Source organism: Lactuca virosa, chromosome 3 (genome assembly GCF_052849685.1).
Source record: "Lactuca virosa cultivar CGN04683 chromosome 3, Lactuca_virosa_CGN04683_v6, whole genome shotgun sequence".
NCBI lineage: Eukaryota > Viridiplantae > Streptophyta > Magnoliopsida > Asterales > Asteraceae > Lactuca > Lactuca virosa.
The window spans coordinates 7,074,349-7,089,079 of record NC_136428.1 but is presented as its reverse complement, the minus strand read 5'-3'; the positions used below and the strand labels follow the sequence as shown (position 1 = coordinate 7,089,079).

Here is a 14,731-nt window from a genome sequence, read left to right as displayed (position 1 = left end):
CATATAAAAACTTATTTATACATTAAAAATATACTTATATGTTTTTATACATGTTAAAAACATATTTACAAAAACTGAAAATATATATGTATATTTTAATGTTTTAAAAACTTATTTATATGTGTTTATATATTTAAAAATTATATATATATATATATATATATATATATATATATATATATATATATATATATAGGTTTTTAATATGTATAAATGCATATAAATATGTTTTAAATATACAAATACATAATATATATATATATATATATATATATATATATATATATATATATATATTTAAATGAACAAATACATATATGTATGTTTGTATACCTTTACAAACTTATTTATACATTATGAAGCATCTTCATATAATTTTAAAGTTATAACTATGTTTTTAAAGATATAAATATATTTTCAAAAAATAAAAATAATTATGTTTTTAAATATTTTTAAATATATAAGTACGTTTTAGAAATATATTTATGCATTCATATAATAATAATAATAATAATAATAGTATTAATCATTTATATGTTATAGTAAATGATTTAGGCTGAAAGACACAAAAGACGTTCCATCTTAGTGGTAAGTCGTTTGTGTGTTCCTTGGAAGCCTCGTCCTGGAGGTGGTGAGTTTGAATCCTATTGTTGCTGTCTACTTTTCTTCTTTTAAATTCTCGCTGATTTAAAAAAAAAATAAGAATGCCACCTCAGGTCATCAATGGCGCTATATCAGCCAAATCAACGCGCCACTTATATAGGTAACCGGTTGCCAACCCGGTAACTTATCAAAAACTTCATATAACTTATTGCAGGTTCCATAAGCTAAAAGAAGTGTTTGAATAGATATTTAAAAAAAATAGTTTATAGTTGTTTCACACCTTTAATAAGTCATTTTTGATAAGTTATTTTCCCATGACTTATCAAAAACTTCATATAACTTATAGATCTCACCACTTTATAAAACCCTTTTTTTTTGTCATTTTGTCAACCATTAAAAATATTTATCAATTTATAGCGTTTTAATATCATATAAATTAATCCAAACAACATTTAAAAAAATTCATTTTTTTTACTGCTATAAACTAATAAATTAAAAAATATTTCCAAAAACCATCTTAATTAAAAGTAACTTGCAATAACAGGTTCTTAAACATTTTTATATCAACTCCTTTATAATCATATTTATATGTATACAGTATTAGATATCGGGTTCCCAATGTTTATTCATAATTTAAAATTTCTTTAACATCATCTATCGAGGAAACAATAGTATATTCATCTTGAAGATGGTATAAAAGATATATGTTACTGCTTGCAAGGATATTAACAGTACTTTAGATTGAACATCATGTATGACTTGCAAGTGTTAGCCCGTATACAACTTAATAATTATGTCACTTGTACATAGTCGAGCTTGAGAATCTTGGTGTGGGAATTGCCATGAGAGCAACCTTCTTCTTCAACACAATCCCAAACTTTTCAGATAGATCATGCTTCTCTCCGGGAGCCAATTCCCAGTCAAAAGAATGAATAAGCGATGCAAGCAAAAGCATAAACATTCGCTCCGCCATTGCAGTCCCTGCACATATCCTCCGGCCAGAACCAAATGGAAAATAATTGAAGTCATTGCCACTATAATCCCACTCGTTAACCAAGAACCTTTCAGGACTAAACTCCGATGGGTTTTCCCAAATGGTGGGGTCTCTATGTATTGCCCATGCATTGATGAACACTCGAGCACCTTTTGGAACCATGTAGCCACCGATTACACACGATTCACTTGGGCAATGTGGGACCAATAGCGGAAGTGTTGGGTGTAAACGAAGAACTTCTTTCATGATGGCGTATAAGTATGGCAGTTTGTTGATGTGGGATTCTTCCACTATGTTGTCTTTTCCGACCACCGTCTCTAATTCTTGTTGTGCCTTTTTCAGTATTTCCGGTTGGTTCATCATCTCAGCCAGCGCAAACTCAACAGTATTTGATGTCGTATCCGTCCCTCCCACCACCATATCCTGGAAAGTTTCCAAATTTACATAAAAATTAAGTCAACTAGTGTAATAATTAAAAGGTGAGTTGTCCAGTTTCGATTCAGTTTTTATAGTTATAGACTCATAGAAAGTTATAATCACTCGAGCATTTACCATGAGCAAGGCTTTTAGATGCACCATTGTGAATGGTGTTTTGGAATCTTTGTCGTCTTCACGCTGCAACAAGAACTGTAAAAAGTCTTTGTTTTCATCGCCACTCATCTTCCTCCTTTGAGCAATCATGGTCTCAAATATTCCATCGAATCTTTTCGCCAACACTTTCATGTTTTTTTGAACTCCCTGAAGATCAAACCTGGCCAGACCCGGATAAAAGTCAGACAAGTTCGGCATCCCTAAGTATCCGGTCATCTCGTTGATCACTTGCCGGAACTCCGCTCCAAGGCTCTCCCTATCCTCCGCCTTCACCGTGCCGCCCCACAGCATACCGGTAATCACATTCAACACGGTCAAGAACATCTGCTCACCTACGTTGACCGGCGATCCGGCCCGGTTGTACAAGTAATTCACGGTGTTACGGATCTCTCTCCGCCGGAGAGAGTAAACGGAATCCAAAGTTTGGTTGCTAAGCATTTCACGAACAACAATCTTTCTCAACATCCGCCATTGATCGCCATATGGGGACCAGACAATGTCGTTTCCACCATACGCCGCCTCGACGCCAGCAACCGGAACATCTCTGTTGGCGAAGGTGGTGTCGTTGAGTTTAAGCACTTCACGGGCCAAGGCCGGAGAAGTGATTAGGATTCCCAGTTTTTTACCGAGCCAGAGCCTGGAAATCGGACCGTAGGTCTTTGCGAGAGAGGCGAAATAGGAGTGGAGCTCTGGATCAAGAGACAGGAGGTTTCCGACGAGTGGCAGAGATCGTGGGCCGGGCGGCAGTGGCGGGTGGGTGTCCTTTGATATCAACATCCATACAAGCCAGAATATAGAAAGCATAGCTGCGATGATGAGAACGGTGCTAATGATTTCTTCATCGGCTCCATTGGCGCTTCCCCACCACCGTGAGCAGGCGTCAGATACGGCGGAGGTGATTAATTTGAACATCAGCAGAGAAGTAAGATTGAAAACGATCACGAATGAGTAGGTGTGTGGATTAAAAGTTAGAGATAATGTATATATGTTAAAAAGGGTCCTCAATGCCGAGTTTGCCGACCCAAGGATCTTCCTTCTTGTCAACCACAGGATGCTGGCCAACAAAAATACAAAAAGGATATTGTTAAGAAAATTTTAATTTTGTGACTTTTAGCGGTTTCGTCTTTTATTTTTTTTCCGATTTAAAGCATCACTTTTATTAACTTTGTTACATTTTTATCACTAGTTTACAGCCTTCTTAAAGTGTAACTCCCATGAAACCCTTAATTTGAAAATTTTTACACTTTTAGCTTAAGTGCGTTTTTTGTATTTTTAAACTTTTAATATTACTCATTTTTTTTTTCCAATTCAATATTATTAGCCTCTTTTGTTGACATCACAATGTTTTATAAAAGAAATGGGAAAAAAAATGTTAAGTTGGAGACACAAACACCAAACATTATGGGTGTATACATGTATCATAGGCAACAATGTATACTGCAGTAGGCTCAGGTGGACAGCTCATGGTGCGGTGAACACCACACTCATTGGGTGAGAGGTGGTGTCGTGAATCCCCCTACGCAAGAAGATTTCATTGTGCGGTATTCCACTTTTTTATTTTTAAAAAAAAAATATTATTAAATCATATATATTACAAAATTATAAAAACTAATTGTGAGACCCGTATACTACACGGGGTTAATTAAAAAAAGTTAAATATTAAAGTCTAAAGATCAAACAATTTTAAAGTAAAATTCAAAATAAATACCATCGAAATTATGAATAAGTACTACAATCAATACTAATAAAAAAACCGATCAACATATTTTAAAGAATTGTCTTTAATTATAAATTTCCAAAGACTTATTTGAATACAACATTAGATGTCATACAACTAATTTTATGGTCATTGTCTAAAATTAACATTTCTAATCCATATATTCTTTTAACTCTGGACAATGGAACATAAAATTGTTTATGAGGGAATACTTGTCTAAAAAACAACCTTACATTTGATACCAATTGTTCTTGACACTTATTTATTGTCATCACAAAACATAATAATAATAATAATAATAATAATAATAATAATAATAATAATAAAACATTATGACATACTTGAACTTCATAATACATAAAAATATAATGCAAGGCCAAATCAAATCTCACATATAGTAATCAAAATATTATATTTTAATAGACAAAATCTATTTAAAATCAATATGATATTATAAGAAAAAGTTGATAATCCAATGTTATAACTCCATGAGAGCTTGAACCAACTTTGAATCAAAGACCCATTGTAGATAAAACTAAAATTCACAACAATTCGATTAAGGCATTGTATTTTAAAATAGTCACCAATTTTCTAATTATGATGTTATATAAACAAAGAAATTAAAGTTGGTTTCTATTTTAGATTATAATTATGGGTTTTTATGCATATCATTGCTCTGCATCATCTTATCTAACTCAGACTCACCAATGTGTTTGAATATTTTTCCCTTAGCCTTCTCAATAATTAACCGACTTAATTTTCAGAACAATTGTTGATTTGAAAATTTTGTTGAAAACTGAGAATAATAGTAGTTGTTAAGGAAAAGAATCAAAACATTTTTGAATTTTGTAAAGAGATATATTGTTGCAACAAAAACATAAAATTAATGTCGTTAAACACAACATCTTCGTCAAGATGATTTTCGATGAACAAAACTTAAGGGATCCAAATTATAACAATGTACTTTGAAAGTACATTGCTCTAATTGGGACTAATTTTGTTTTTTGTATAAAGACTTGTCATAGTCTTATTTCAAAAAATAAAATAATTACGCGTGTCTTCATCTTATCTCAACGTTTAATACATAAAATTAATTAATTTTCTGAGTAATAGGATAATGTGTTAGTCAGATACTTTAAAGTTTAAAGAGGTAATAACAATTTCATATAAAAAGAGTTGATGCTATAACAATAAATTTAGTTTTTATGAAGTGTGATGTTTAATTGGTGGATATGGTTTCATTTTATTAACATTACAAGTCAAATGTTAAGTTAGGCACTTTAACGACCTTTTTTAAGGATCAAAAATGTTAAACAAAATATGGTTTCAAAGATGTTAAGGGGATAATATAGTGAAATTGTCATAAGCCAAAACCAAGTCCATGCAGTATCTATGATAATGACAAAAATGGTTTCAAATTTGTTTACTGTTATGTTTTTGGGCATTTAGGAATAACAAAAATGGTTTCAAATTTGTTTACTGCTATCTTTTTTGGGCATCTAGGAATAAGTTAGTTTGCCTTTCCACAAAAAATGTAATTTTTTATGGTAACAAAATAATAATATTGTAACGTCCCAAAAATAAGACTCGAAAATCTTTCATTATTAAATTAATAAAACAGTAAATCATATCATTGTTATAAAACCAAGGTAATCAAAGTTTATCAATACATCATCATTATCAGAGTAAATCACAAAATACGGAATCGAGTGGTGTGTGCTCCGCAATCATCCCGTGCTCTTTCCTTTGAAACCAAAAGTACATGAAACATAAACTGAAAACCGTAAGCACAAAGCTTAGTGAGTTCCTCAAAATACCACATACCATACATAACTAAACACATAATGGGCCCCACCCAATGAGTGTAACAGGCCTCGCCCACACTAGCATAACGGGCCCCGCCTACTGAGTATAACGGGCCCCACCCAAACTCATATAACGGGCCCCGCCCACTGAGTATAACGGGGCCCACCCAAACTCGCATAACGCCCCCTGTATACAAATCATATGAGCATAACAAGATAATAGCATACAGAATAACCATTGCGCCCCGCCCGACATCGGGCCTTGCCCGGTAAACATACCAACACATAGAACATGCAATAGTCACGAAGACATCTAGCATCCTAACATAATAAACCATGGGCCGACATTGGTGCCTTCGATCCACTAAACACAGTGAAGAGACTCACCTCAGACTGCTGAATCCCACATATAAATCTTTGGCCGCTGGCCCGCTAAAATCCCCGTGTTATCAATCACAAAATAACATCCAATTAATTATTGGATCCCGAATCACACTAAGAGTCCAAAATAGGGTAAAAGACCTTTTTACCCTTTACCCATCTTGGCCCAAGGCAAAAGCCCAATCCAATTGTTCAAAGAGCCCAACAAGGCCCAAGACAACTAAAGTCCAACATGGCCCAAAACCGAGAGCTTAAAAGTCTGAAGTCCAATCTGTTGAGTACGCGGGTCGTACTCAGCTTGTACGCTTAGTGTACTTTCTTAAGGGCTTGTACGCACAGCGTACCTGCTTGTACGCCCAAAGTACTCCAGCAACTTGGCCAACTTCCCATATTCAGCTCTTAATCGATTAAGACTTCAACCCAAACTCAGATCCGACTTCTTTAAGGTGGTCTATCACGTAAAGTTGCCAACTTTATGTGCATGCATGGCTTAATGGGGCTCTAGAGCTCAAAAGAGCTTAATAATTAACTTAACACATGCATAAGACCAAAACCACAATAAAGTTTTCACCTTTATGCTTAAGAAACCATTAATGTGCCCAGATCTACAAGGATAAGCTCCATAAACGTCCTTAGCTCACAAAACCAACTTAAAAGGGACCAAGCAAGCCAAGGAATAGATCTATGAAATGAGGTGAGAAGCTTTGAACTTTATACCTCAAAAGCCACGAAATGAAGGTGCTAAAGATGGATCTTAAGGCTCTCCGCCAAAGTATGAGTCTTCAAGCTTCTTCTTCTACCACTTCAAGATGCACAACACCCACCAATGATCAAAACAATAGCTCAAAAGCACCACAAAAAGGCAAGCGACGAACTAGGGTTTTTAAAGGTATGGAGGCTGGTTAAACAAGGCCAAATGAGGCTATCTTATGGTTTATATAGGGTACAAGCCCTAAAATTAGGGTTTCTAAACTGCTCACGTATATGCATGAGCTCCGCGACCAACATGCATTAGTACGCCCAGTGTACTCCAACTTTCCCGAAGTTGACAATTCTGCCCCTAGGGACCGATTCTGCAAAACGTTACACCCCAAGGGTCTAAACCGAAAAGTACAATGAATCAAGTGTTGCAAATGTAGGTTAGTTTTGTTTTGTTTTTTTTTTACAATTTTCGGTGGGTGGAGGGTATGTTTTACTTGGGACCAAAAATCTAATTTACTTGGAGAACATAGTTTTGGTTTAAACTAATACCCGAATCCTTGTTAATATACAAAAATAGATTGCCTGCTTATTTTGAATGCATCCTTGCATTAAGGAATCATGTCAATGATTAAGCATATTAGAATATTAACTAACAATTATTATATATTTTTAATATTTAACCTTTGTATCATTTAATAGTAAGTTTTTAATATGTTATTAGCAATTGTAGCTTCATGAGATGTAACACCCGGTTTTGAAAGTGTTAGATTGTGTCTGCGGAGGCCAAGGATATAAGCGTAATCTGACGATCCAGTCTTTTATGGGTCTCGGGTTTTATTCGAAAGGTTTCAAGGCTTCGGGTGTAGCTAGGAGCGTAGGGCTTCATGCCACCTTTTCGTGGATACGAAGTTCGTAGGAAACGGACTTAGAATGAAGAAGTTATAGTACTTTGAGGTTATTGGGATTATTGGTCCTTAGTGGAGAAAGCTGGCAAGGAGATCCCATGCATGCAAGGTGGCCAGCATAAGAGTACGCACAACGTAAGCTGGGGTACGCCCATCGTAGAAGGAATAAGTGGTCGTGGGTGTTAGAGGCTTACGCCCAACGTACGAGAAGTATGCCCAGTGTACGCTCGAGTCCCTTAACCCTAATTTTTAGGGTGTGCCACTATATAAAGAACATTATACCCTCTAGGGTCAGCCTCCTTCTCACCCTTAGACAGTTTTCATGAAACCCTAATCTTCTTTGAGTGTTCTTGGAGCTTGGAAGGCTTTGTGAGAGCATTTTGGTGTTTTGGATCCACCCTTCAAGGAAGCAAAGGTCAAGGCAAGGTGTTGGTACAAAAGAGAAGGTCCAGATCTGGGATTGTTGCTTTACTTCAGACCTTTTCAAGGTATAAAGTCTTGAGCTTGATGATTAATCTCTTAGATCTCTCTTAAAATGAGTTTATGGACTCTTGTGGTCCCAAGTATGGATCTTTATGACTCAAGCAGGTTTTTGTAAGGTTTTGAGCATTCTACTACTCCTATGGTGTACATGCAACCCTAGAAACCTTGGATCTATGGTTTATCTATGATACATGAAAAAATGTTTTTCCAAGGTTCATAACCTATCTAGCATACATGGGTAACTTTTAAACATAAAAGTTAGTAGGAAATACATACCTTGTAGTAGTTAGGATTCCTTGAAAACCTTGTGAGCCTAGCACCTCAAGTGTGATGCCTCAAATGTCTCACACAACACCAAATGCACTTGGAATAACTTAGAGAGAAATGAAGAACACTTAGAAATTGGCTAGCCCTCACTTGTATCTCTTAGTGGCCAATTTTGGTGAATAACATGTAGCTTATATAGTGTGTTACAATTACGGTTACACCATGTAAACCCTAATTGTCATGACTTTTCATTTCCATGACCCATGGGTTCTATAACCACCATGGAGCATCCTATGGGTTTTAGCCCAACTTGATAATCCATGAAGCATTAACCCACTATATAAGTATGGATGATTTACACAATCAACCCATATATTTAATTAGTCTTATTTTGATCACTTAATTAATTCCAAATTAATTCTTGATCATTACTAACTAAATAATACTATTAATATATTAGAACTTATAATATATTAATAAACCTTAAGTGTTATTTCTCTCATTTTAGTCTATCCAAATGCATGATGCCATGCAACCCAAATGGACCATGCTAATCGGGTCAAGTACATTATAGAAATAGTTATGAACTTAGACACCTAATCCAACAATCTCCCACTTGGATAAGTTTAATAACTATAACTGCAAGAATGACTTCAGGAACCGATCAACAATCGTAGCTCTTTCAAGGTCTCTCGGAACTGAGATGATGATGATACGCCATTTAAGATAAGTGATCATATAATCCTCTGTTCTAGATATCAGTCGGACAAATACATGGAACAATGTCTTACTTATTGTCCAGCAGTTTGTTTCTCGATTTCCGATTTGTTTGACATAGAACTTAATTGAACACATCAACTTAGTTCTGACCGGGCCCGGTACATGGGTCAACACAAAATCATCGAGGGGCCCAAATATCGCTTCTAATCCAAGAAGGAACTAATAAACTTCAACTCATATGCTTGTTCTACTACTTGTTGAATCATACACAAAGGCACGTTTTATAACATCGAGTTACCAATGCGTTTTCGTACAATCAATGCATAACCAACTCATAGTCAACAAGTCATATCTCTAGGTTTGAAGACTTATATGATATTACCGTCTCGCGATCACTCGAGATAGATTCCATGAAGTGATACCAGCGAGCGTGGGTTGAGTCCAATACTCAGAACTTATGAGCACTCATGAGTGTTGTAGCCATGTCCAACATCTTAGACATCTACAATCAACTCATGACAGTCTTGATTCATACCTACTTCCAACATATGACCGACTGTGGAGAATTCGAATAATATGATATACCAAACATAATTATTCTGGAAGTCAAAACATGCAAAATGAAACGATAGTAAACGATTGACAAAAGATAGCAACACTTTACTCATAAATAAATACAAATTTTATTCATCATCAAGTGTCAATTACACTTCACACATTTCAAAGCTATCTAACTACTAAAACTAATATCATCCTTCAGCCCTATGCGCCTCGCATGCTGGAGATGCTTAACCCTACCCAGTCCCTTTGTGAGGGGATCTTCTGGGTTCTCATCCGATGATACCCTCTTTGCTACGAGGAGTCCTTATTCTATTCGATGTCTGCTGAAATGATATTTTTAGTCGATGTGTCTGGATCTCCCGTGATCCCTTGGTTCCTTGGCTAAGGCAACTGCGCTTTCACTATCACAGAAAATCTCTATAGGCTCCTTTATAGCTGGTACAACTCCAAGATCTCCAATGAAGTTCTTTAGCCATATAGCCTCCTTCGCTGCCTCGCTTGCCGCTATATACTCTGATTCGCAAGTTGAATCAGCCACTGTCTCCTGCTTGGAACGTTTCCAAGAAATTGCTCCTCTGTTTAAGGTAAAGACGCAACCTAACTGATATCGGAAATTATCCCTATCAGTCTGAAAGCTAGCATCACTATACCCCAAAACTCTTAAGTCATCACTCCCACCGAGGGTAAGGACCCAGTCCTTAGTCCTCCGCAGGTACTTGAGAATGTTCTTTACTGCAGTCTAGTGAGCCTTGCCAGGGTTCCCCTGATATCTGCTGACCATGCTCAATGCAAAGGCCACATCAGGATGAGTACAAGTCATAGCATACATGATCGAGCCTACAGCGGAAGCATACGGTACTTGACTCATTTCTGCTATCTCAGCCTCTGTACTCGGACTCTGAGTTTTACTCAGTCTGGCGTTACTCTGGATTGGTAACTCTCCTTTCTTGGAATTCTGCATGCTGAATCTATTCAGATCCTTCTCCAAGTAGATACTCTGACTAAGTCCAATTAGTCTTTTACTCCTGTCTCTCAGAATCCTTATCCCTAGGATATAGGCAGCTTCTCCAAGGTCCTTCATAGCAAAACACTTCCCAAGCCAGGACTTAACTTCCTGTAGAGTTGGGATGTCATTTCCTATGAGTAGTATGTCATCCACATACAATACCAAAAAGCTGACTATACTCCCACTAGCCTTGACATATACACAAGATTCATCTTCACTCCTCGAAAAACCAAACTCTTTGACCTTCTCATCGAAGCAAAGATTCCATCTACGAGGTGCTTGTTTCAATCCATAGATGGATTTCTCAAGCTTACACACTCTATTAGGGTACTCTGCACTGACAAAACCCTCTGGCTGACTCATGTAAACATCCTCAGCCAACTTTCCATTAAGGAAAGCGGTTTTGACATCAATTTGCCAAATTTCATAATCATGAAATGCAGCAATGGTTAACATAACCCTAATAGACTTAATATTCGCTACTGGTGAAAAGGTCTCATCATAATCAACTCCCGGAGTTTGAAAAAAGCCCTTTGTAACCAGTCGCGCCTTATAAGTATGTAAATTACCATCCATGTCGGTCTTCTTCTTGAAGATCCACTTGCACCCAACTGTCTTACGACCTGGTACATTGTCAACCAAGTTCCAAACTTGATTGTCATACATGGATTGTATCTCGCTGTCCATAGCCTCTTTCCATTTAGCAGCCTCAGGGCCTGCCATGGCTTCCGTGTAGCTGTTAGGTTCATCCAGACTTACCAGTGTGATATCACTGATAAGTGTATAACCTTCCGCAGTAATATGGAAACCATAGTAATGCTCAGGTGCATTCCTAACTCTCGTGGAACGCCTCAGAGGTATAGACTCTTCTGTCGGATCAACAGGAGTTTCCTCCTCAGGTTGATTGCTAGGGTTTGAGGTTCCTTCACCACATGACTCTTGAATTTCTTCAAGGTCAATTTACCTCCCACTGTTTCCTTGGCTTATAAATTCTCTTTCCCGAAAGACTCCTCTCCTTGCTACAAAGACCACATTATCATTGGGTCTGTATAAGAGGTAACCAAAGGATCTCTGTGGGTAGCCGATGAAAATACACCTCTCACTTCGAGGTTCGAGATTATTGTGAGACTCACGCCTCACAAAAGCCTCGCAACCCCAAATCTTGATGTGGTCCAGATTGGGAACTTTTTCAGTCCACATCTCATGAGGTGTTTTGGCAACCTTCTTTGTAGGGACTAGATTAAGGATATGGGCGGCAGTCTCTAAGGCATATCCCCAGAATGAGATTGGTAGCGAAGCTCGACTCATCATGGAACGAACCATATCCAACAAGGTTCGATTGCGTCTCTCAGCCACACGATTCAACTGTAGTGTCCTGGGAGGTGTCAATTGTGAGATAATCCCACATTCCTTAAGATAGTCAAGGAACTCTGTACTAAGATACTCACCACCTCGATCTGTAACACCCATAAAATTCAAGCTAATTTAAAACATTTTAACCCATTCAAAAACCATTAAGTTATTACAACTTGTTTTCAAAATAGTTTAAACATCAGAGTATCCCCAGAACCAAATCACAAAATCATCAAATATGAGGAGCGGTACGATGACGCCTTTGCCTTGCCACGATCACCTGATGTACCTGAAACAATAAACTGAAAACCGTAAGCTCGAAAGCTTAGTGAGTTCCCCCAAAATACCCGTACACACATAACCATACACATACAGCAATGAACAGCATACTATGGGTCCAATCAACCGTCAGGTTGGAATACCCCAGGCCCTCAACCATCGGGTTGGAATGCCAACATACTACAAGTCCAATCATCCTCGGGATGAAATACTCTCGGCCCACAACCATCGGGTTGGAATACCCACACACATATACATACAATAACTACTATGGGTCCAATCATCCCTCGGGATGGAATACCCCAAGCCCTCAACCATCAGGTTGGAATGCCCACCTACTATGAGTCCAATCATCCTACCGGGATGGAATACTCTTGGCCCACAACCATCGGGTTGGAATGCCCACCTACTATGAGTCCAATCATCCTACCGGGATCGAATACTCCTGGTCCGCAACCATCGGGTTGGAATGCCTACCTACTATCAAACATGTACACCTATCATATAACCATATAACAGTCTATAAGACAACACACTAGGGCCCTATCATCCTACCGGGATGGAATACCCTCTACTACAGCTCAACACGTACATATATAACAGGCAATCTCCTACCAGCATATAGACAGTCAGACCAACTACAGGTCACTAAGCATAGCCACATATAATCTACCAGAATGCTAACTAACATATCACAGCAGTAACTATCAAAAATAACAAATCAAAGGGTCGGCCTTGGTGCCTTAGACCCTTGGGTATAGTGAGGATAACTCACCTTGCAACTGCCGAACTGAAACACGAAAGCACTGACCCGAAGCACTGCTCCAAACTCCAACACCTGATGCCATCAATGAACCATGACATAAATATCCAAAATACCATAACACCCCTGAAGGTCAAACAGGTCAAAGTCAAAGTCCTGGCCAAAGTCAACCTTCCTGATTGACTCTGCTCGCCGAGTTAACCCGTCGACTCGCCGAGTTCCCAACTTCAGAAAACTCTTATATCACAACTCGACTCACCGAGTCACCTCATGACTCGTCGAGTTTAACGATCTCTGAGTCCTATCATGTCCAACTCACTGAGTCACCACTCAACTCGCTGATCTGAGTCTTAACCCGAAGAGGTTGGGGTTTTGCGTTCTGACTCGCCGAGTCCAAGAACAGACTCGCCGAGTCCACGGCAATCTTCAACAGACTCGTCGAGTTGTTCCTCCAACTCGTCGAGTCCATGCCTATCTTCAACAGACTCGCCGAGTCCAAGAACAGACTCGCCGAGTCTCTTCAGTCCTTTATTCATGCAGAGGCTTTTTGAGTCATGTAGGGGCTCCAAACTGTAGATCCACTCTTCTAGGGCATGACTCTCACGTAAAGTTGCAAACTTTACGTGGAAACAAGGAGTTATAAGCCCAAATCACTCTAGGGCTAAGGTTTAAGACAAAGGGGCTTCACCAACAACTCAATGATTGATGCTTTATGACTTTCTGGACCAACACAAGTGTAGATCTGAAGTAGCAACCTCAGATCTAAACTCCAAACCCGAAATAGATCTCAATCATACCAAAATGGCCCCAAATCTCATTCAAGAATAGATCTAGAAGCAACAAAGGCAAGGTAACAGCTTATTACCTCCAAGATGTGCCCAAACTGCAGTAGATTCTGGATCTACACCACTCTCTTGATGCAAGCCCTTTTGATCTTCCAGTTTCTTCCACTAGAAACAACTTCCAAAGCTTCAATCTCCCTCCAAAGGCCTCACACACACACGAGCTTAGGGTTTTCTGGTTCTCAAGGGCAATAAGGAGGCTGAGAGAAGGACATAAAGTCCTTTAAATAGGGTGCAAACCCTAAGATTAGGGTTTTCCTCATTCCAGCACCAACTCGTTGAGTCCAGCTTCCGACTCGGCAAGTTGGTCACTTAATTCGCGACCCAAAACCCGCTCCGACTCGGCGAGTAAGCACACCTACTCGTCGATTCAAAATTACACTTTAAACCCTTAATCATACTTCTGAAATTTGGGATGTTACACGATCGGATCGAAGCATCTTAATGTTCCTGCCCAACTGATTATCCACTTCCTGTTTGAACTCTTTGATTCTTTCAAAGGTTTCTGACTTATGTTTGATTAAGTAGACATATCCATATCTACTAAAATCATCAGTAAAAGTCACATAGAAGCGGTTAGCATCCCTTATGGCGGTTATGAAGGGTCCACACACATCAGTGTGTACAAGATCCAACAAACCTTCACCCCTAGCACAAGTACGAGTGAAGGGTGACTTTGTCATTTTCCCAAGCAAACAAGATTCACAACTATCATCTGATTTTAGGTCAAATCACTCCAAGACTCCATCCTTTTGGAGT

General features: G+C 38.1%; 1 protein-coding gene across 1 annotated transcript; it reads right to left on the bottom strand.

The window, feature by feature from the left end:
• Nucleotides 1-1,213: 1,213 nt before the first annotated feature.
• Nucleotides 1,214-3,202, bottom strand: LOC145165158 (labd-13Z-ene-9,15,16-triol synthase, chloroplastic-like). The gene is made up of 2 exons (XM_079083839.1): nucleotides 2,150-3,202; nucleotides 1,214-2,020 (listed from the first exon to the last, which is right to left on the bottom strand). Exons 1-2 carry the CDS (start codon nucleotides 3,098-3,100, stop codon nucleotides 1,400-1,402), a joined length of 1,572 nt encoding a protein of 523 aa, XP_078939965.1. The 5' UTR covers nucleotides 3,101-3,202; the 3' UTR covers nucleotides 1,214-1,399.
• Nucleotides 3,203-14,731: the final 11,529 nt, after the last annotated feature.

Bases quoted from the DNA above. Each gene is read 5' to 3' on its own strand.
- LOC145165158 (XM_079083839.1), bottom strand. From the start codon at position 3,100: ATGTTCAAATTAATCACCTCCGCCGTATCTGACGCCTGCTCACGGTGG. The intron at 2,021-2,149 runs GTAAATGCTCGA...GAAACTTTCCAG, and splicing joins ATCTAAAAGCCTTGCTCATG to GATATGGTGGTGGGAGGGAC.